Raw genomic sequence first — 26,023 nt, forward strand, 5'->3', positions numbered from 1 at the left:
ACACACACACACACACACACACACACACACACACACACACACACACACACACACATAATACATTAGTTATATATAATTTTAATTAAGTAAAAAAAGGAAGTCAAGTTTATTTAATCGCAAAAGAAAAAAGAGACAGCAAATAAATAGTCTATCTTTTTCTTTTACATACAATAAATAAGTATATTTTTAAAATGCATCAAAGAGAGAAACATAATACTGTTAATAAATATAATTTTAAATGTATCAAAGAGAGAGATAAATAATATTTCTTTGTTAAAAGCAACTAAAAAGAGAGAGAAATATTACTGTACAGTTGGTTTAATTGGAATGCGGTTTTCAAGAGCGATAAGTAGTACTTCTTTGTTAGCTGCAAGTAGAAAGAGACATAGATATGACTATGCAGTTGTTTTAATTGTATGCGGTTCTCATGAAGGAAAAGAATGGGGAGATAAATGCACTATATATAACCGCATTTTTAATAAAAACTATCGTATGTTATAATGTAATTGCAACATGTGGTTTTTTTTAATACTATCTAACAGTTAAAATATTATTTCTTTTAATAATTGCATCCGCAATAGAAAATAAAAAAGGGGAGATAAAAGTCGTATGTTATAATGTAATTGCAACATGTGGTTTTTTTTAATAATTGCATCCGCAATAGAAAATAAAAAAGGGGAGATAAAAGTACTACCATATGCATAAAGTGTAATGTACAACTTCGTTTTGTATTAACAATAATTCTACACAAAAAAAATAAACTTTGTATTGTATAAGGATATATTACAGACAGTTTTTTTATATTTCGTTGAGAATAATAACAACATACACCGCATATAGTAATAATTTATTTCTGTTATTTGCAACTGGTTATCAAAACGTTATATATACTACACACTATAATAATTTATTCCTTTAGTTACTCTGCATATAATAATAAACTAAATTTAAATTTTATACATCTCAAAATTGTCCGTTATTCCTTATACATCTTATCAGCGGAAGTTGGAAAACAAATTAATATTTTTTTAAAAGTAATAATTATTAAATAAATTAAAGTCTTATACATCTAAAAAAATCGACCGTCTTTCCTTATACAACTTATCAGCGGAAGTTGCAGAATATTATTTTTGTAACAGATAAAGAAACTTTATTCGAGACTTTATTCATTCTTGCGCTAGTACTCAACCATAATGGAACGTTCATTTTATGATAGTGTACATACATTTTACAGGGTTACTAGAGACGGTAATAAAAAGATTTATACACCGTTATGGCCGCATATGAAAAACCCGTTACTTTCCCCCCTGATCATAGCTATCTATGGGTTCAGGTACGAGGGTGTCGAGGATGCAGTCAGATGTGACTATTGTTCTATACGCTTGTGGATGTGGGAAGAAACGGACCATCCATATGTGGAACATAAACGGTGTATGCCATCTTGTCCGTTTTTTGGGTAACCTTCTAAAGTGTAAAACGGTTCTTTTCAGGACCACCTTAAACCCCCCGAATCGATAATTTATATTAAATCATAATACGCTTTACGATATCGTAAATCGGATATTAATTTTCCTATATGTATTATCGATACGGCCGGTGCCAAGGCCGGGATATAAGAGTGGTGAAGCGGGTAAAAAAACAATAAAGAAATAAAGATCCTTTTTATATTTCCTTCCATACAAATGAAATATATTTAGTATCACAATGAACACCGTTGTGACAACAGCTAACGAGTACTGCTCCATGAAATGGAGTTTACTTCTGTGTATTACAATAACTTCATTACTAATTTTGGAATCTCGAAACCTAACATTCACCGAGACATATGGTGAATCTATAGGTTTCCCATGCAAAATCCCACAAAAAAGGTCAATACCAACCATTAACATTTCGTAACAGTTAAAGTATCAAAGGTTTAAATTCAGACCGGTGTATGTTGTTTTAAACCGATGTGATAAAGGCTCGGGAAATTGTCAACAATGTCAGGAAGTTAAATGTCAACCAGAAAAAGACAGCGTTGAAAAAGTAACTTTAGAAATTCACATTACAGAAATGTTAATGAACAACAGCTTCATAACGTATTATAAAACCATTGTAGCCACCAATCATACTCGTTGTTCCTGTCAATCAATCGTGATTCCTATCCGATGAAATGTAAATAAGGTGCGTCTTATGATGGTTTTATCACTATAGCGATGAACGCCAAAGCGTCAATAGCTAAAGAGCTCCACCGACAGGCTCGACGAAACTATCCTACAAGACGTGTCGAACTGAAGAATATTTCTGATCTTTTCCAAGCTGACCTTGTAGAAATGGGACCGTACGCAAGATCAAACAAAGGTTATCGATACATATTGACGATGATAAATTGTTTTTCTAAACTAGCATTCGCCGTACCGGTTAAAACTAAAACCGGTACGGAGATCGCTAAAGCCCTAAAACCTATTTTGGATAAACACAAGATGCGACATTTTCAAACCGATTTGGGTAAAGAGTTCTACAATCCGACGGTTAAACGACTATTACAGTCGTACAATATAAATCACTATTCCACACATTCGGATAAAAAAGCGTCGATAGTCGAACGGTTTAATCGAACACTGAAAACGATGATGTGGAGAAAGTTTACCGGACAAGAAACCTACAAGTGGTTAGAATTACTACCGAAACTGATTGCAAAATACAACAACACTAGTCATCGTACTATCGGAATGAAACCGAAAGATGTAAATACGCGAAACCAAGCCGCTGTTTTACAACGGTTAAATACGGTACTCTACCGAAAGTCTACTTTACCGAAATACAATGTTGGCGATCGAGTGCGTATAAGCAAATTTCAAAAGACATTCGACAAAGGATATTAACCAAATTGGACAAACGAAATATTTATCGTACCTAAGGTACACGATAATACGCGTCCGTGTACTTACACGTTGATCGATGTTCACGGTGAGGTGGTGAGCGGTAAATTTTACACTGAAGAGCTCACTAAAAATAACGTTACAAATAATGTGTATTTAGTCGAGAAAGTCTTACGAAGAAAAGGCGATAGGCTATTTGTAAAGTGGCAAGGGTTCGATGGAAAACACAACAGTTGGATACATAAGGCGGATTTGGTGTAGTGAATCGATCAGTCATAAACATGAAGTTGGAACGTCAACAGGTCGGTAATATTACGCTAGAAAACTTTGACGAATATGCAGGAGCCGGGTTTGGAGAGGAAAAAAGGACTCGTCATGGACCACTTCTGCCGAATACAATCAGATGTATTATCTGCGGGCCGTCTAATTGCGGAAAAACAAATGTCCTATTCAACTTTCTGTTCTCACCGGACGGTTTACGATTCAGAAATATTTACGTGTTTTCTAAATCGCGTATCTAAATACGCGTTTTCTGGGGGACGTATCATAAATATGATACGTCCCCCAGTCTCGGATGATGTGAATAAAAATATGGTACGATTGCCGAACACGGATCCAATGTAAGATGGTGGAATGTAGTTAACAAGCTCATTGTCTGTCCGACATGACAAGAGTGAGGAGGTCAAAACGTTCTTCTCCTGTTCGAAAGGGTAAGGTGAGAAGATCTAAACGAATAGCCAGTCTTAAACGAGGCGGTGGACTGTTAACAACTCTAACAGCAGGAGCTGCAGGAGCGTTGGGATCCTACATTGGTGATAAAGCATTAAAAGGCGTCAAAAAGGTTGTGGGTACGGTTGTAAATAAAGGGATCGATTTACTACCGATAGAGTTACATATTCCGGGATATCAGTACTGCGGACCGGGAACGAATTTAAAAAAACGATTAAAGAGAGGCGATTCCGGTGTAAACAAGTTGGACGCCGCTTGTAAAGAACACGATATCGCATACGCAACGTACAGTGATAACGAAAGAAGAGCGGCAGCAGATCGTAAATTAGCCGATAGCGCTTGGGAAAGAGTTAAATCTAAGGATTCGAGTATCACAGAAAAGGCTACGGCATTGGCGGTTACAAACGCGATGAAGTTAAAAGCAAAGTTCGGTGGCGGAGGAGTAAGAAGACGAGAAGACGAACAAAAAGGAATAATATAAAACGTCTTGTTGAAATGATAAAACGAAAAGCGGACACTGCAGGACGAGGATTATACCTTAAGCCCTACCCTTCGACTGGATCGGGGATAGGTGGTAAAAGAAACATCGTCGTGGTCGTCGTCGCCGTCTCCAATAAAGGGAATACCAGTTCGACCGCTATCGAATATAGAACTTATGTTGTACGCGAGAAAGTTAAATATAGCCGATTTTCGAGGAGTCTTCATGTTGGACGCATTACCTACACAACCGAAGACCAACGAATCTGCGATAGTTTCGTGAATCTTGATCGCAGTACCGGTCATGGAACACATTGGGTATGTTATACAAAACGTGGACGGGTGGTGGACTATTTCGATAGTTTCGGTAATTTGCGACCACCTAACGAATTGATGCGTTATTTTCCACTCGATTCGAATATAAATTTCAATTATAACGCTACACAGAATATAAACACGGTTATCTGTGGACACTTATGTCTTGAATTTCTCAGTCGTGGTCCGTCGGCCTACAGGTAAACATGTTCTCCATAAGTGGAAATACGTCGTTATTACACGCCACATTCTTTCCGCCATTGGATTTGTCTGATGGCGATTGGGAATTGGCGTTGATAAATTTAACCACATACAACTCAATTCCAAATGTCGAAGAGGGAATCAACAACACATTTACTGTTGAACCAAAGAGACCTCAAAGACCGATTAAGTTGACACTAGCGACAGGATCGTATGAAGTGGATGATATCGCTAAATACTTGAGCGATGAACTAAAAGACAAAAGCAAAATAGATTTACTTATGCGTCCGAATAACAATACGTTAAAATGCGAACTGACCTCTACGGATAGTTTGGCACCGCTGTTGGGGTTCGAGAGAACTAAACTGTCGGCGAATATATGGCACAAGTCATCAAAGCCGGTCGCCATTAACAACGTGAACACCGTACGGGTCGAATGCAACCTTATACGAGGCTCCTATACGAACGGATCAGAGGGACACGTATTGCACGAATTCACGCCAAGCGTACCGCCTGGTTTCAAAATAATCGAATCACCGAAGAATATAATCTATCTACCGGTGAATACGAAGAGCTTAGACGAGATCGTTATAAAGTTTACCGATCAAGACGGAAAACCGATAAATTTCCGCGGTGAAATAATTACGGTGAGATTGCATCTACAAAGGAAAATCAATAAATGGGGTTAATATACAATAGCAGTGGTACTAATATCGAAACGACACGCAAACCGATCAGTCGACGAGCAAACACCAAAGCGTTAACATCGCGTAACGTGTTGTTTCTTCGAAAACTTGGTTTCACAGTTTTGGTGAATCGTAATGGCAGGAGCGAATATGTTGGACGTCGGTGAAAGTGTTTCGTTCGACAACACGATCACACAGTACGAATATCATACCCATCTACCGTACGCTTCGTCGACTTACAACAACGATGAAATCCGGATTCCGATACACCAACAAGATGTGTACACGTTACCGCATAAAAGCTATTTGATGGTCGAAGGGTGCGTTAACTACTAAAGCAGGCGATAAAAAGGCAACGGAATCGTGGTTAACAAACAACGCGATACCGTTTCTCTTCGAGGAGATACGATACGGGATAAACGGCACGGAAATGTGTCGCGTACAAAAGTTAGGAATAACGACAACGATAACGAATATACTTTCGTTACGTAAAAGCGAAGAAAATATTTTGGAGAATTTCGGGCGGAAGTTCAAAGCGTCGGATAAGTTCGATTTGGAAGAAAACACGGGAAGGTTTTGCTTCTACGTACCGCTGCGTATGCTGATGGGTTTCGCCGAAGACTACAAACACATAATATTGAACGTCAAACAAGAATTGGTCTTGCTTAAATCTTCCAGCGACGTGAACGCGTTAGTGTCTTCCAAAGAGGCACCTGATTCCAAGTTAAAAGTGACTAAGATAGCGTGGAAAATTCCGTATGTTCACGTTGCCGATACGATGCGATTGCAATTGTTGAAGGTCGTAGAACGAGATAGACCGTTAGCGATTGCTTTTCGTACATGGCAAATCCACGAATATCCGGCTCTACCACAAACAAACATACATTCATGGACGGTAAAAACATGTGCGCAAACGGAGAAACCGAGATGCGTGATATTCGGTTTACAGACGGACAGAAAGGATAAAGCTACAAAATCATTGACACTCTTCGATATGTGCGAGTTGGTAAACGTTCGTCTGTATTTGAATTCGCAGTACTACCCGTACGACAATCTACAGGGAGATGTGAATATGATGTATGAAATGTTCGCCAGCTTTCGGTCCGCTTATTATAACAAACCGGAGGACGAATGTCCCGCTTACAGTTTGGCGGATTTCAAGACCAGTGTACCGTTAATAGTTATCGACTGTTCCCGTCAGAACGAATCGCTTAAAACAGGAACAGTAGATGTACGTATCGATTTCGATACCAAAAACAATATACCAGCCAATACGACTGCCTACTGTCTCATTATACATGATAGCATCGTCACATACACTCCGCTCACTGGAATAGTGAAAAAGCTTATGTAATGCGGGAGGTATTTAAAATCGATCAATTAGGCGGAGGGGATGGACTGGGAAAGGAAGGTAAAAAGCAAATATTAGCTACGTGGCGACGGTTTACGAAATGGTTGATAACATTGAGTGTATTTAAAACAGGTATAGCAGTTGGTATAATTGTAACACTATTATTGGGTGACTTTTCACATGAATCTTGTACAACGATGAAACCGATACGGTGCAGTCACTTTTTCTACACAATCCCCGGTTAACATACCGTTAGTATGGTGTAATTCATCGACTGTTGAGGTGTTGTCCATTTTTTACAACGCTACCGTATCACCACCACCACCATCTTCGAAAAACCTGTCTGCAGACATAGTTAGCAACATCACTACATTGTCACCTTCAGCGAAGACAACAGTATTACCAAAGGTAAATACCAACAAAACCACATCGAAGAAGAAAACCATAGTGAATGTAACGACATCAGTATTACCAAAGGTAAACATCAACAAAACCACACTGAAGAAGAAAACCATAGTGAATGTAACGACATCATTACCTTCAGCGAGGACAACAGTGTTACCGAAGGTAATCGCAACCAAAATCTCATTACCTAACATAACGTTACATGCACATGATGATGATGATGATGATGACTATGATGGTCCTCTAAAAGAGGATGAAGAAGACGAGGTGGTGGGGGTAACCCCCTCCACTTCCACACTGACATAGAAAAAAAAAGACGGTTACGATAGACGATGCAGAACGTCAATTGAGAGTCAGTCATGGAGGGAGGAGGAGTGTCGAGTTCATCAGACGATCAGCAGTTGTTACCGATCGTTGAAGAGACATTACATAACGATATTGAAGATCAGTCTTCATTAGTTAATAAGAAAAAAAAAACATCTACGAAGCCGTCAAAAAAGAACAGCGGTGAACAGAAGAAAAAGAAACCGCGTAATAAGCCGTACGAACGATCGTCGACGAGTGAAAACACTAAAAGGTCAAAGAAAAACCTACCAGTAAGAAGACGATACTGTCAAAGAGGAGCGACGAAAAACAAGAAGACAAGAGGTCGTGCGTACCACCATTGGTCTTAAATAACGACGAATTAGCCAAACACGGTATTTACTGTTCCTTTGATGACGTATACGAATCTTTATACGATCGCACACAGTAAATATTTGGTGCGTTTATGGTGGGGGGTGTATACCCACCACAATTTTAAGTACACCTTAATAAACGTCTAAAGAACTTACGTCAGTTCTCATACGCAAGTGAGTTGTCGTCATGGAAGGAGTTATCGAGTATCACGGCTTTCTTGGTAAACGCGGAGAGTTTATAATCAAAGAACTCGCTGTTGTCGGAGAAGAATGCTATATGCTTCTTCACTTTCGATCACCGTATCCAAAGTCTGAGTTACCATCTTAATACAAACGCATGGCTGGATGGTTGGAGAGAAATTTTCACAAAATCAATTGGGATTACGGTGAGGCAGTATACAGTGATGATATCATGAAGGCGTTTTGTTTACAATTCAGTACGATATACACTAAAGGACTGGAGAAAGCAGATTTCTTACGTCGATTTCACTCCGACGTACGTGAGATACCGGAAAACGCACCAAAACCTAAACATAGTTACATAGTAAATTGTCCGTACCACAACCTCCATGCTGGTGGAAAATGTGCGTTGCATACGGGTTGTTTCTACATGCAGTGGTTGAAGTACTCGAATAAGTCGTTGGATCTGGCGAGAGAAGCCGATCGTCTGCGTACTTTTGAACATACAGACGCTAAAAATAAAGACGAGCTGACTAAAAACGGTTATTACTACTGTTTCGATGACATGCACATCAAATGTTGTTGGTGCAACGAAACGATTGACTCGTCTCAACACTTGGTGCGATGTCGAAACTGCATAAAAGAAAACGTTCCTCTTTCGTTCGAATCTATTGTTCCACGAAGTAAGAACAATCTGTCGTAATGTTTGTGACAGAAACTACATAAAAAAAAAAAAAAAGCGAGTGTTTTATAGTAGGCCTATCGAAATCTCAACGCGCCGCGGTTACTACCTCCTGGGTGGTGTGGAAATGTAACCGACGAAGACAATGCGGTAGATGTATAGAGAGTTTAAAAGGGAACTAATACTTAATTCCATTAACAGTTCAACGATGGATGTAGATATATCCGCATCGGTTTGGGTGGTTAGATTTTTTCCACGTCGTCGTGTAAGATCGTTGCGTCATTTGACGAAACTTACATCTACAGCGTTTCCGCACGCTACAAGTATAAGTGTGGACGTTGATCGATTCAATACGGTTAGAGTGCATTTCAGTTACGCAGCCACATACGCTGAACTTCACAACGGATTACAGGAATATTTAGACATTGCATTTTTAGATACATACCATTTATTTACCAATAAATGCATAATCAGTGTCATACCAATATTTAAAAAAAGTTATTATTTTTGTGTATTCATTTATAATTTGTTTAAATCAGCTAAGTTTTTGTTATTCAAATACACATGAATTGAAATATATTCAATACAGTCTTTAAACAATTAAATCATTGGAACTAAATTTTTAAAATAAGTTGACAATTGTTTTCTCACTTTTACAATGTTTTATCACTTTCTCTAAATAAAAACCAACAACAGTCATCAATCATTCTAGCATCCCATCTTCCTTGGTAGTGATGCTGATGGAAACAGTCGCCCTGTTTCATCACTGACAAAGCACAAATTTTCAGGAAAAAATTGAGACTGTAGGAAATGAATTTTTAATGACATCCTACGTACAAACTATTTGTAGTTTTTAAACAGTTTATTAACCATAAACATAGTTTTCATGTTTTCTGTTGCCTAAAAAACACAAATTGTCTCTGAAGGACTTCCTTGCAGCTAATGCATGATAAATAGCAGGGCTCGTCATTTCCTGTTCAACCGTTCAGTTACTGAGCATGATATAAAAATAACATGAGGCACCCAGATTTTATCTTGATCCCTGAGTGCGCAATCAAAATTAACAGGCAGTTTTTATAGATTCATAAAGAAGTTTTTCTTTGAGATTTATGTATACATTTACCTCTAATGTAACAATAATTGTCTTGATGATCTGAGCATCCACCAACTTTTACAGAGGCCATGTAGCAAATAAAAATAACAAAAAAATCTCTTCAGTATTATAAAGAATTTATGAAAATATAGCAAAACACTAATAACTGTGTAAACACAACACACCGTATAGACAATAGAAGCTAGACTGAATAAAATTTTAAGCTCTGTAATAGGCAACAACAGATGTCTGTATATCATACATTTCTACTTCCATGATACAATGTAAGCATAATTTATTTATTTTTTCTTTATTAAGCATGTGTGCGTACTGTTTAAAAGTAAAAATACAGAAACTATTCTGAATTGTAACGAGTAGTTGATCAAAATGAATTATAAAAAAAACACTACAAATTTATGATTTATGTAAAACCTTTACATAGTAACACAATTTCAATGGCATATTGGAGATCAGCACCCAAATTACAGTAAGGAAAGTTGTGTAACATGTTAGATACAAATTTTGCATCACAGTGTTATTTCAACGTTTGACAATATGTTTAAATTTAAACAATGTTTTATTTAAATTTAATAAAACATTTAATTATTTAAAACGAATAATTTTAATTAACTTGTTTCAGCCCTCACTTTCCTTAGTAAGCCCGGCATGAAATGCTTTTTTCTTGAGAATGCTAATGCCATTTTGTTGGGACATGCATCTCGTATCTTGTCGCATTCAATCTTTTGTTTATGGCAAATGACATATATATGATTTATTTTTTCTAAGTACAATTTCTTCCTAAGTAACTAGAAATAAAAAAAAATTATCATAACAGCTGCAGTTCCTCTATCATGTTTTAAAATAAATATGTAAATATCAATCAGGTTTAAGGTAATTCTTGATTACAAACCATTGTTCAGCTGTTCTTTTGCAATGTTAGAACAAATTAATAAAAACTGCCAAGTTTTACTTCAGTAAAAAAATCATGACTATGTCACTCATAATATTAGTATAAACATGAGATTATAATCGACAGATTTTAGTTTCACTGTATGCTTGCTCACAAAAAATAAATTACAAAACACATCTCACAGTTGGAAACTGCAATATCATCATGTCTTTCATCAATTGCTCCTTTTACCTGCACTAAACAGAATGAAGAAGTGGTCGAACAAGTCATTACATTGGAAATTCCTGATCTGTGACTTCTGTGCTATACAAGTCATGCTAGATACAAGTGATACCATATAAAGTTGATTTCTTTAAATTTATGATGAGACTACAACCAGTCAATGTGATGAATAGAGTGAAGGGACCATTTTCAGGGCTGAATATCAGCTATAGTTAAGTCAGTTTCGTGCTGGTATGCAATAATTTTTGTGGGAAAGGCATCAGGAAAACCATTAAAATATATTAAGACAGGTGTAAGGAAAGATTAGAAGGGCTCTAGCAAAAAGAAAAAAAAAGTTTAATAGGTTTTTTAAGTTGAGAGAAAACATTTAAAAGAATTAGGAAAACTTGGGATTAACTCATCGATTCAGATTCTACTAATCTTTATTTATTTTATTATAATATTTAAGGCTTAGCTCTATGTAGAGGCTTATGAATGTAATTAAATTCCATTGTATGAATAACAATTTGTCTTTAAAATCAATACAATATTAGTAATGAAGCGATTAATTTGGATAACATCTAAAGTTCCGGGGTTAAGTCTTCCAAATTACTGCATATAAGAGGTGAAGCATATTGTGGCAAGTTTTAATGTATCTACCAAAGAGATTAACGATCTGTTTAATTTTCATGAGAAAGTTTTTTATGTTTTTTGGGGTAAGAGTGACATCTCCACTTTCACTGTTGGGAAATGATATTTATAACCACTGATATTCTTATGCAGAATTTACAAAATTTGCTAGAGCATTGTAATTTTCAAACCATATAAAGATAACTTATATATTTTTTTTGAATAAGTGTTAAGAGAATAAAGCTCACACAGACGAAAACCCTTTAAATAATTAATTCACTTTCAGGTGTGATTTTTAATTGCAACTTACCTGCAAATTACAGTAGTAAATAATATACTTTGTTATCCACTAAAAATTTGTGTACTTGCACTTACATGTAGTTTCTGCTTTAACTTAAAATTATATTTTAATAAAAAAAATATTCACTAGATTGATTGTAACCATCTAACATAACGTTGCAGATAGCATGTCCAGAATTCCCATTAATGATACTGATACTATTATTGCTGTACGTAAAGCAAAACACGTCTGGGTTTTTATTTGATAAATTCTTGTGTAATGATAAAACTGATTTTGTTTGTTAACAAAATGGAGTGAACCGTTTTACTCTGAAGAACCTTTACAAAACATTATGAATACATATTATGCCTAAATATTTTCTCGTATAATGTGTAATGTCCAGTTTTGGACTTCCTAAAAACATGAGCTTTTAAGAGAAAAAGAAATATGGGCTTTTATATCATTAGCGATGTATACTTTATGAGAAAGGTAACTGTACAATCAGTTTATTTTACAATTAAAAGATTTACTTTTACAAAAACAATATTGTTATGTTGATGAATTAAAAAAGGACAAACATATGATTTATCTGCCATCACTTCAACAATACATTAATATTATTATTTCATGTGTTTGATTAAATAACTAAAATGAACTTGAAATATGAAATACAACTATAATTTTGTTCAAATTTTATATTTGTTCAGATCAGAAAAAACATTTATTTATAAAGTAGCAAGTTAGGTTAAATAATTTGTTATAATAAAAAAATCACCCTTACCAACAATTCATATTATATCCCTAGGGGTTTGGGTTATTTGACAATCCTCAGGAGAGATATTTTTTTTTGTAATTTAAAACATTAAAATTAAAAACGTAAATAAAAAATTATACACTTCTAATAACCTAACAACCGGTCGTCATTGTATAGGGAAATAAGTTCGGCATTTAGGCAACTTGATAATTATTAATTTAAATAGAAAATCTTCTTCAAATTTGATATGTTCCTTTATTAATTTATTGTTATTACAATAATGTTTTGAGATTGCTTGTTTTATAATAATCGGTGGAAAAATCTAATATTTTAATAAAATTATTTGTAATTATTTTTATAATAATTAGTTGTAATTATGTTTATTTTATAAAATGTGATTAGCATAATTGGATTTATCGAAACAGCCTTTCTTTATATTATTAATATGTTCTTTAGCTCCAGTAGAAAAATAACAGTTGGTCATAACAATATATTCAAGAGGGAGGTTTACACGTTTGAAAATATAGCCAACTTGCCTTTTTTTTTGAAATTGACATTACACCAATTGGGTTGTTGTAGTGGCCATGATGAAAGTAACATCACAAGTTGATGAAAGTGGCGATCTTCACAAATCAGCTGATTTCGTAGCCGCGAGTTCCAACATTCAAATCCTAGTAAAGACGGTTAGTTTAATACAGATTTGAATACTAGATCGCGGATACCGGTGTTCTTTGGTGGTTGGATTTCAATTAACCACACGTCTCAGAAATGGTCTACCTAAAACTGAACTAGACTACACTATCCTCAGAAGTAATACCCGACTGTGATTCCCAGAAGCTAAATTGGATAAAAAGAAGAAAAAAAAGGAATTGAAATCAAGTTGTATACAGAGTGTATAAAAAAGTTCTCCCGGGATTTTCATAACATATTCTACACCTTACATTTATGGAAAATTTCATATAAATGTACGCCCTAAAATGCTTCGTTTGCGAGTATCGGCTAATGACAGATTTCACTCAGACTTCAGCAACCCCGGTGAATACTGGTCAGGTCATACTGAAATTTTTTGGACATTGATTAGGGGGCAGAATTAGTGATTTCAATGGTTTTTTATCTTAAAAATTAAATAAAATACGTAGGTATTTTATTTAATTTTACAAATCTGGGATGAAATTCAATAAATTAGGGTAAAAAACCCGTTTTTATGTTTAACGTACATTAACTTTGTTAAATGTGTAATACATCTAAAACCTATAAATAAAACTTGTAGAGAACTTAATTCTGAACAAAATGGTGTAAGATAATTCGAATAAACAAAGAAAGTTTAGGAAAAATTAGAATTTTATTTAGAAGTAATTTTATTCAGAAGATCATACCTATCAGTTTATAATAAACATTCAAAAACAAGCCTGCCAGTTTCAAAACATTTCTTGGCTCGCTTTTGAAGCTCTTCATAGTTCTTCAGGGCTATCCTTAAGTTACTAGGCAGCATCTATAATGCGAACAAGTAATTCCTCATTAGAATGCATTTTTGTTTTATATACAATATTTTTCATGCATCCCGAGACGCAAAAATCTAAAAGGTGTTAGATCAGGTGATCTTGGTGGTAAGGAATCTGAACCTCCACGACCGCTCCATTTTTCAGGGAAATGATGGATACATTATCCATTACGTTTATTTATTTTATCAATTTTTTTCTAACACAAGTATTTAAAAGACTATTTATATATCTTTGCAGATTTCATCAAATGTAGGATCATCATCACAGAGGGAGTACAGCACTTATAGTTAAGATTTCATCATATGATCATCGGGTTCAGAAATTAAGGAACCAAATCGTCGAATAACATGTGTTTAGTTGTTTCATATGACAATCGCAAATTTCATCAAATTATAATTATTTTTGTTACCTTCATCAGTTTGTAAATATCAATGGTCTTAAAGATTAACTAAAAAGCTGCTTACAATGTACTTAATATAAAAATATAAAAAACTTAAAAAGATGCATTAATTTAATAATACAGTGTAAATTCAAGTGAGTTGTATTACAGTAATATTATTTATATTTAAAATATTGATTCTTTTGAATACTTTTGTCGATGTATTGAAGAACTTACAATTATTTCTGATCGTAACGTTTATTTTTTTGTAATGCTGTATGGTTTAAAATATTGTCGATGTTCTGACCAAGGTTTTTCCATGGTTTCCCTTGGTTGTAAGGCAAATGCCAGAACAGTTCATTTTGCTTCCATGGTTTGTGCTTAGATTGTTTTGTGAGAACATATAGTTTAATCAGAATAATCAACCAATATTAATTTTCTTATAACAAAGATTTGTTTGTAAATATTTAATAATAATAGACATGTTATAAAACCATACAAGTATTAAGTGAATTCCTTTATCATCCCCTACTACACCTTTATTTAATTACCTTTTCTTCTATTTGAGTAGGTACTCAAATAAAATATAATATAGCACAAATATTTAAAACTTATCTCCATTGCCTATGAAATCTAAAAGCAAATGGGGAGGGCAGAGCTTTCGTCATTTCAACATTGTTGTGAGAACACCAAACAACTTTGTTAAAAGTCGCCATTGTTCATACAGTACAGTAGCACCACATGAAACATTAATGACTGTGTTGTTTTATTTAAAACCTTTTTTTTGTTTTCAGCCATTTGACTGGTTTGATGCAGCTCTCCAAGATTTCCTATCTAGTGCCAGTCATTCCTTTTTGGTATAATCCCTACATCCTACATCCCTAACAATTTGTTTTACATATTCCAAACGTTGCCTGCCTGCAAAACTTTTCCTTTCTACCTGTCCCTTCAATATTAAAGCAACTATTCCAGGATGCCTTAATATGTGACCTGTAACTCTGTCTCTTCTTTTAACTATATTTTTCCCCAATATTAAAATTCTTCTACCTCCATAATCTTTTCTCTTCCTACTTTTATATTCAGTGATCCATCTACATTATTTCTACACCAGTTTATATAATCTACCTATCGCTTCCTTACCTTCACTGTGCAGGTATTCCATTTATTCCAGGAGCCTTTCTGCCAATCAAATCTTTTAATGCTCTGTTAAGTTCAGATCTTAGTACTGTTTCTCCCAACTTCCTCTTTTTCCTATATAACACCACTTTCTAATTCATTTCCTCCATATAACTCTTCAATATATTCCACCCACCTATCGACTTTACCTTTCGTATTATAAATCGGTGTACCATATTTGTTTAACACATTAGATTTTAATTTATGTACCCCAAACTTTTCCTTAACTTTCCTGTATGCTCCGTCTATTTTACCAATGTTCATTCTCTTTCCACTTCTGAACACTTAATCCTATAATAATAATTTATAATTTGCTTCTCAGATACTCCGATTGTCCAAGTTTCACTTCCATATAAAGCGACACTCCAAACATACACTTTCAAAAATCTTTTCCTGACATTTAAATTAATTTTTGATGTAAACAAATTATATTTCTTACTGAAGGCTCGTTTAGCTTGTGCTATTCGGCATTTTATATCGCTCCTGCTTCGTCCATCTTTAGTAATTTTACTTCCCAAATAACAAAATTCTTTTACCTCCATAATCTTTTCTCCTCCTATTTTCACATTCAGCCATCTTTGTTATTTCTACTACATTTCATTACTTTTGTTTTGTTCTTGTTTATTTTCATGCGATAGTTCTTGCGTAGGACTTCATCTATGCCGTTCATTGTTTCTTCTAAATCCTTTTTACTCTCGGCTAGAATTACTATATCATCAGCAAATCATAGCATCTTTATCTTTTCACCTTGTACTGTTACTCCGAATCTAAATTGTTCTTTAACATCATTAACTGCTAGTTCCATGTAAGCAACTAGAAAAAAAGAACTGTGCAGTTATTGAATTACATACAAACTAACTTTTAAAAAGTTTGGAAATATTACTCAGCTGATATTTGAAGGGAAACAATTTACAGATTGGTCAATCATGAAGTACAATAATATTGTACTTGTTTCAATTAATTTGTCTTTGTTCAATTAATTTGCCTGTTTTGATTATTAAATAATTATCATTAGATAATGAAGAAATCCATATATATCTATAAATAAAAAGAGCATAACCTGACTGACTGATTGATTTAATCAACACTGAGCAAAAAATACTGAAGATAAATAAATTGATGAAAATTTGTATGCACATTCTTCTTATGGTGTAAGTGCACATACAAAAGGATTTTCTGAAATTTCAATTTTAAGGGTTAAAATGGAGTAACAATAAAATTATATATTTTACTCTTTTTGATTTTTGGGTGGTGGTGGTGGGAGGCAACTCAAAAATTTCAAACAAGACCAATGGTTGTTTGATATATCACTAACTTGATGAGAAAAGAAAAATGATACAATTAAAACTAAATTCTGATCGCTCAATCCAAAATGCTGGCCAACAATGTGTTTGTTTCAGAAAGCTAAAACTAAGATTGTATGCTACTGTTTAATATTTTTTGTTATTTGAGGTATGCTATTCTCTCTTTGGAAATCTTCTCTGATAAGAGAGGCTAACTCAGTAAGCCCCGATTTAAAGTATTCAGCCTTCAGGTGTGGCTCAAAAAGTTTAAATGGAGCATATGATCATGTGCTAACTTGTTTTAAAGGTCTTTGCAACATAAGCAAAAAAGTATAAAAAAAATTAAATTCCGACTATTTAAAACAAAATGATGACAACCACAAATGTAACTTTAAATAAAAAATTGAAAAAATTAATTATTAAAATTTTCAAATACTTCTGTTAATTAAAACTTTCAGCCTTGAGTTTAAAAATAATTAATTTATACATTTTTTAACATTAAAAATCTATTTCATAAGAAAATTTTAATCACGTAAGTTAAAAAAGTAAACAAATGTCAAAAAATTAAGAAAATGTAAAAAAGATTAAAGAAATCAAAATAAAAAAAAGCTTAATTTATATAAAAAAGTTTAACCTGACTTAGAAACCTGGTTCTGTTTTTAACATTAAAAAACCTAAATCTATGAAAAAACTCTTTGATAATAATAAATAATGGTTTGATATATAATATTTCTCATCTCATTAAGCTCTTTAAAATGATATTCTAATAACCTCTGGTTTCGTTTGACATTTTTGAATTTCTCCCTCTCCCCGCCACTCAAAAATAAGAAAATAAAATATATATTCAGTGAAGTAGCCCTTTGGTACTAAGATGAACACCGTAAATTGGATCCAGTTATTTCAATTATAAAAAAAGTTAGAGGGGGGTGTGTAAGTTACTTTTCAGCCACCTGGTATAAAATAATAATTAAAAGTAAGTAAAGTTGATAATGAATAAATATCAACAATAATTATTTAACACAGCTCTTTTTTTGGATTATGCAAGTAAATTAGTAGAAAGTAGAAATGTATATCACATTTTAAATAAAATTGTAACAAGTACATCTTGTTAACCTTATAATTGTTAATATACTGTTCTGAGATGATTCTGGGCTTAGATTAAAACCTATGTGGGTTGGTATTTTATTTATAATTAAATGCCAATATTACTGACATATAATGATCACTCGGCTGTACTTGAAAGTGTCTCAGTTAAAAATTTATTTATTAAAAACATGTCATACATACAGAAAAACTCTTAACTCTATTTGCATGATGATGAAGACTAGTTTCAAAGAAAATGGGAATTATATATTTTACCTTGCAACATAGTACGAATTAATAATTAGAACTGTTAAAAGATTAAGTCTAAAAACTTGAATTAAATTTTAAATTCTTGAACATTTCATCAGACATAAAAATTATATAATTAGAAAATATAATTGATTTATTTACAAAAAAATACATATCCATCAATACTGGTAAAATTATTTTGTTATTAATTTACTGTTCTATCAATATCAAGATCATCATTTTTTATCTCATTTTCAGTAACTTTAGATCTCCTTTTTTTGAGGCGAACACACCGTGGGCAAGATTGTTTAACAACCCAGCATGATTTATGATACACCCATTTACATTCAGGACAACTATATGCAAATGAATCAAATGGGTAAACAACATTTTTATCACCACACAATTCACAAAGATAGCCTTGAGCACTACATATCTGAAACACATATAATAACAAAATGTAAACTTTGGCATATAACTTTAGAATATTTTTAAAAGTAGGACTATATAATTTTTTTAGTTTCTTTTAATTTTAGCATTATTTGTACTTAAACCATGTAATATATATATATATTTTAACAATGTTATGTTTAACACTGTTTTATGAAAAATGGTAGATGAGATGGAACAACCTACTTAAAGAGAGACAAGAGAAACGATTGCACTCAAATTGATACTTGTCCTGTACTGGTAGTGGGTATTCATCTTGTCCACATTTCTTTCTTTGATGAAAGATCAGAACTACCTTCAGCAATATATTCAAGTTAATTGGTGTGTGCTGACAGTAAAAACTAAAATTTATCTTATTTCTTAAAACATGCCAAAAAGGAGATATTTCAATACAATCTGAATGTACATAATTTTTCTTTATGCATGAATTGCATAATAGATACTCTTCATCAAATGATAAACAAAGTATAATGATATTTTTATCTCTTTATCCAAGCATATCCCAGGACAAGAAGATCCTCTACCATTAAGAACCAACAGCATCCCTGGATAGCAGATATGCAAATGGAGAAATGACCATTTTGGTTAACAGCATAGGATGTGGAAGGCAAGGAAAACCATTACACAGAAGAATTTAATAGAAATTCCAGAAGAGCATTGTATGAATCTCTGGGTATAAGATTCCAGAGATAAAGTTTCCTCTCATTTGGAACCCTAGGAGGGGTATATATATCAAGGTGGTGTGTTAAATGGAAAAAGGAAGAAATGGGATGATGTGTACATCATCCAACACGAAATGTGCATACATGTTACAAGGAGAAAAACTGGAAAATGTCAAACAGGAGACAGAAAAGAATAATTAAGTTAAATTAAGTCAGGCAAGGGTGATGATTGTCGTCTACTCTGTTTAACCTACATCTAGAGAAATTGGAGAATGCTTTGATGGGGAAAGAGTGAGTATAGGTGGAAGGAAAGGAGATTGTCTATAATTACTGATGATATGATTCTGCTAGCATATAGAAAGAAGAAAGTAATTTGAGATGTTTGAAGACCTTGACAAATAGTGTGAAGAATATGGAATAAGAATACAATCAAAGTATGGTAATAGGAAAATGGAGATATAGTGAAAGGGTAAATATTAAATTGAATGGCAAGGATGAGTTTTATAACAAGGGTAAGAATTATAGTAATAATTGTGAAGGAATGTTTAAACAGAAGGAGAAGGTAATTCTGCACACCATTAAACAAAATAATTAAGGAAGAAACTAGCAAAGTGCATACAGTGAAACATAAGATTAAGGAAAGAGTAAAAATAAGGTAGGAGGATAACATAAGAAATAAAAATTCTGCAAAGGATCAAGGAAGGATGATAAATGCTTAAAAATATAAGATGAAAGATGATTTGGCTACGACAATGGTTTAAAAGAAAATGACTGCTGAAGAATACAGTCGAGGGAATGGTGAATGAAAATAAGAAGAAAGTATCAAAAGGTAGATTCAATTAAAATTAGAGAAAGACAAGATAACACTAAGACACTGGGACAAAATCATGAAGCATGGAGGGCTATAAAGCAATGACCAGAAGGCAGAACACAATTTACTGATTTGTATTTTGTAAAGTTACTCCGATGATCCTGTTGCAATTTTTTTCCATCTAACTTAGTGTGTGATTTTTTAAATGAATTACAATGTAAACGATTTGAAAGTATTTTTCAATTTTTTTTTTTATCATTGCTGGATTTATACATTTGGTACTTGTGCTTTAAATGGCATGCATATTATTTTACATAATCTAACCAAACATCTAACACATCAAAAATTGACATCTAACCTCAACTAATCAACAGTAATGTTTTGATTATTTAAATAATAAATTCTATGTACTGACGAATCATACATATATCAACATAACCTATGATCGCTTCACTCAATAACTTCATCTAAGTAACGTTAAATATTTGTATATTTTTTAGAATAATTACTTCAAATTATTTAAATTACCTTTAAGACTAACATTAGATTAATAAAAAAATACATAATAATAAGAAAATTATGTAAAATAATATGCGTGCCAATTAATGCACAGGTATCATACATTTAATTCTACATAGGATTTATAGATTGTAATGATAAACATATATAGGCTGGAATTACAACACACATACTTTTCTGGTATTCACAGTTTTTTCAATAAACATTCAAGACAGTTACTAGAAATGTTTAGAATAAAAACATTTTGAAGATCCTTAATTCATGCTCAGTAGTGTCTATTTATACAATTTTTCTAAATTACTTATCTTATTATTATCAAGAAAAGCTTTCTTGATAACTTTTTATACAGACAGTACTTTTTTAGGCCTTTCTGTTAAAATACATAAAATCAACTTAAAAAAAAGACATTAAAAGTAAAATTGGTACTTTCAATTTTTCTTTTAACTTCTGACTTTAACTTGATCTGACATTTTTTGCATTGATTTTAAATGAATTATAGTTATGAAAAAATGATTTTTTAACAGGACAAATTTTCTTTGAATATTATTCTTAATATATTAGTAAATAATAAAAAATGCCTGAACTAATTAAATAAAAAATTGTGCAATAGCCTACAGGTGGTAAAAAATTTGAAAAATATAATAAATTTTGTTACACAAATATGGATCACTTTTTATAAATTTACCAAGTTTTAGGTATTCCTACAAAGAGCGTATATTTTGAAAATACCAAAAATGTAATTTTTTTAGGTGATCCATAACTACTCAGAAATATAATGTATTCAGAATTAGCTCATACGTTTTTTTACTGATGTATTCTTTATAATAAATGCATTAAGTTAAACAAAATTGTGGCAAATGGTTTTGAGAAATTCAGTCTTGAAATTATATAACATAATGATAACAACTATAATGAAAAAAAATCATATTGACTTAATCTGGTTGATTGAAATTTATTGATGAGTAAATTATCAATAAAAAAAATTGTATGAAATTAAAAATTTGTGTGCAACCTTATAATTTATATAAATTTTTAGAATTAATCTACTGAAGATTCATGAAAATTGTCCCCATGAAACAAATGATTAAATATATATTAACTCATACCCTGTATAACACACACACTTTTCATATTTTTTTTGCTGTAAATTTATAAAATTTTGGCATATTAATTCATAACTTGTTACAATACATGTGTGTATATATATATATATATATATATATATATATATATATATATATTTATATATATATATATTAAAATGGTTCATATTTTTCTTTCGTTGTGTAAATTTATAAAGTTTGGGCATACTTATACTTACTTTACAATCTTTTTTAATATGTTTTTCAATTTTATCTCTAATTGCTTTCATTTTAATAATAAGTGTTGTATTTTTAATCTCAATTAAATCTTGAATACTATAATGTTCATTGTCTTTAAGCAAGTAATGTTTTGTTTTGACTAATGACCATGGCAGATCTTGTTGCAGAGCATCTTTGCATTGAACCAAATACTGTTTCATTAACATTAAATCCTCCCTAATTTTCTGAAAGTTAAAAATTAAACAATAAGAAAAATTAAAATTATTTGAATAAACTACAATTACATACTAAAATCAATCAAAAGTGTTCTGAATCTTTACTAAGTAAATAACTCTTTCACACAGTCATAAAAATAAACAAAATTTACAAAAAAAAATTTACTTTTCAACATTTTTACAAGAAATAAACTTCTACAAAGAAAGTTACAAATTTTAGATTCGTTTCTACAATTGAAATTGCTAATAAAAAAAAAATTAACTATGTAAATAAATGCATGCACTTGTATTTCTTTCCCATAAAAAAGGATAGTGTGTGGGTTTGTTATACGTGCTCACATTTTTATTTTAGCTGCTACTTTTGTAAAGTGAATCAATCGTAGTAGTGCATGCAGCACATGAATGATTTATTACTTCTCAAGCGATTCATTAGTTCAAACAATTTATACTTCTTGAACAATTCATTTATTTGATTGTTCTTGATACGAACGTTTTATCTGAAATTGTATTTGTGTTTTTGGGGATAAAAAAGAAAAACAACGGGGGTTAGAGCTGTGATAAAAAATCATAAAAATGTTCAGGATTTTGAAGCTTTTTGTGGTAAAAAGTTTTGTTATTGTTAGCATGCTAAATTCATGAATGTTATTTAGTTACAATTGGCAAAACATTTAACAAAATCATGTGTAATGAAACGTAACTATTTAACGGTGGCCCGCTTTTTTCTAGTGTCTAAATTCACATGTATTATTCACCTAACATAAAGAACTCGATTCCTAATAACATAAGATGAAGTGATCACGGGGAAAATACAAAAGTAAATAAAATCACAGCAAAGTATAATTTATTTTATTTTTAAATCAATCGCCTAAAGATTTGTATAGAAATATATGATTAAAGATTAATCAAGTAATACTTAATCAAAAATTTTTTATACTTTTTACTTTCTTGTATGAAGTAAAGGAAGATTGTGAAAAAATTTTGGTTTTCTTTTTTTAACGGAAATATCCATTTTGACTAGTTTCGGCATGATGTTTGTATGTACATATGTATCTCGCATAACTCAAAAATGATTAAGCATAGGATATTGAAATTTTGGATTTAGGACTGCTGAAACATGTAATTGTGCACCTCCCATTTTGATTGCAATTGACTGAACCAAAAGTGTCAGAAAATGCCTAAAATCCAAAAAAATTGGATTTTGGACTTTTTTCTTAACTCTAATAAGTCCTCATTGAGAGCTTTTCAATGATATATAATAAGTCATACTTACTTTCATAGGTTCCAGAGTTATAGCCAAATAAAATTTTAATTAGTGAACTATTTGTATCTTAGGGGAAGGCACATCGATTTGAATCAGACATCATTTCCTTTTTTTTTAAATTTAAATAAATCGATTTTTAATAATTATTAATCTCTCACTGTAAAAAATTTTTATGATGAATAATAATTCAATAATAACAAAAAAAAGAAAATATGAAAAAATTTCAGAAGTTTTTAATGAAATAAAATTTTATGTACTTTTCATTTTAAAAAAATGTGTTAATGTAATTTAATAGGCAGAAAGAAGTCATGTGCTGTCCACATCAGATTTTTTTTAACTAGCATATCTTGAATCTTTTCTAGTGGTTGACATTGTAGTTTCACTAGAGCTTATGTATGATTTAAAAGTTCTCTGGTTACATTAAATTTCTTAAAAATTTGTCATACATAGTGGCTTTATGGAACCAACATAAAATTAACTAATGAAGTTGATTCGGGCAAAATATTTCTGAAAACGCAGACGTAACATGCTTTTAATCTTCCACAATTCTGTCATCTACTGGTGATACACTCACTGGGGTCTGTATGCTGCTCAGGGCATCATTGAATGTAAATGTACCAGAAAGTGGTACATAATTTGCTTTACCATAGGCAAGGAGTGCATTGCAGATGGTAGAAAATGTAATTTCTGAAACTAGCATGTATTACCACGGCACACGATTAGTTAAATAATAAAAAATATGCAAGTTTTTTAACAGCCATAAACTTAAGTAAAATTGTAGTAGTAGAAGAGCATATATTCTACACTGGTTGAATAATGTATTGGAAAGATTAAAAATAATATTGACAATGAAAAATTTTTACTTCCAATAAAATAAAATTAGTAACTTCTCAATAACTTACTTTCATTTGACTTAATTCTTCAACAAAACCAATCAGACTAGAGTTTATTTTAATAATCGGCCTATTGCGTGCCAGACGTAATAATTGATAAGAAGCCCTTGATACAGGACGAGGTTCAAAATCCCAATTATGTAAAACACGTGCAGGTATTATGGTTTTATTGTTCCAGTGACATGACTGACAATAATATAACCCAGTATAATCACAAAGACGTGGTTCCTGGGCTTCACTTACTCTTGGCGTTGTTACACATCCTTTTAATGCTGAAAAAAAAAATCATTATTCAAATTCTGATGAAAGTTTAAATAAACAAACTATCTTTTTTAAATGGGATAATACACATACATATTTTAAATTCTTTAAATATAAAGTATTTATATTTAACAGTACAAAGGAATAATATGAATCTTAAAAGGATTAATTTCAATTCAATAGAATTATATATATATATGTTTTATATGAAATAAAAATCACAAAACACAGAAATTAGATAAGTTAAACTTACCATACTAATTTCACAGTATTGATTTTCGTGGGATCCCACATCTTCAATTGGTATTGAGTTCTGTAATTACATTAATATAAATCTTATAAAGCATATGCAAATTTTGCTGTCCAGTACTGTAATGATGTAATCTTTAATACTTAGTATTTACCTTTGTTCTATTGTCATTATTGCCAACTATTAGTTTATAATTTTATTATGTTTTTATTAAAATCACAATTTTCATTAAAATCATATGAACTGACAGTTCATCAATTTATATTTTTGTTTATCACTAATACACAAAATACTTGCCTTTAAAATTACTTGAGTATGAGAATAATTGTTATTTACAAATAGGAGATAACAATATAATAATACAATTGTTATAACAATATAATAAAAATAACAGGATCGCTTTAGTCAACCCATTATCCCATTTATTAACCCATTATTATAAATGGTTCTGAGTGTTCGCCTCTGAATTTCACTTTCGATTTAATGTTTGTGAGGGTCAGTTTTATTATGTTTATTAATTTGGGATGTATTCCAAGGTGTCTTAGAATTTTTAACAGAGATTCCCTGTGGATGCAATCGTATGTTTTCTTGGTCTACAAATGTTATCACCATGTCTCTGCTTCTTTCTCTGTTGTTATCCATTACTAGCTTGAAACTCATGGTCTGGTCTGGACAGCTCCTCCAGAGACTGAAACCTCCCTGGCTCCTAGTTCTTTCTAATTGTAAACCAATCATGTTGAGGATGATTCTTGAAAGAATTTTGTATGTTGTGTCTAGGCATGAGATCCCCCTGTAAATGTTACGGTCTGTTTTTTCTGCAGCAGGTGAATGAGGGCTGTCATCCAGTGTTCTAGTAGTTCTACTTTGATCCAGATGTTGACAAGCTTGTTGATGAAGGGTGATTTTTGCTGGTCTTCCTGCATGTTTCCAGACCTCTACCTCTGATCTTCTCCTGGCATTTTGTAATTCTTCATCTCACCCAGTGCTTGGTAGACTTATTTTATTGTGGAAGGGTTGATGTTTTCTGGTGGTGTTGTTATTATGGCCTGGTGTCCAACTTTAGGAGTTCCATTGGTTCTTTGCAATTTAGGAGTTTGTTGAAATATTTAGCCAGGATTTCTACATTTTCTTTATTGTTATGAGCCAGACTTATGGTTTTCATGCTTCATTAGTGGGGTTGGGAGTTGTTTTTTAAGGTTTTTGTGGTAGTTAACTACTTTTTGAAAAATTAAACGTCATGAATTCTTCTATTGATTTCAGTGTATCTTTATAGTG

The 26,023-nt window shown here is 32.1% G+C and overlaps 1 protein-coding gene across 2 annotated transcripts in view; it reads right to left on the reverse strand.

The window, feature by feature from the left end:
* Positions 1-18,232: 18,232 nt before the first annotated feature.
* DEF8 (differentially expressed in FDCP 8 homolog) overlaps positions 18,233-26,023 on the reverse strand; it is a 32,500-nt gene continuing 24,709 nt past the window's right edge. For both annotated transcript variants that reach the window (XM_075373234.1, XM_075373235.1), the window contains exons 5-7: positions 24,247-24,509; positions 21,868-22,092; positions 18,233-18,540 (exon numbers count right to left, since the gene is read on the reverse strand). In XM_075373234.1, coding sequence (XP_075229349.1) covers positions 18,310-18,540; positions 21,868-22,092; positions 24,247-24,509 — 719 coding nt within the window. In that variant the 3' untranslated portion in view covers positions 18,233-18,309. The remainder of the gene's footprint in view (positions 18,541-21,867; positions 22,093-24,246; positions 24,510-26,023) is intronic.

The sequence above is a fragment of the Lycorma delicatula genome, chromosome 8, assembly GCF_047948215.1.
Source record: "Lycorma delicatula isolate Av1 chromosome 8, ASM4794821v1, whole genome shotgun sequence".
NCBI lineage: Eukaryota > Metazoa > Arthropoda > Insecta > Hemiptera > Fulgoridae > Lycorma > Lycorma delicatula.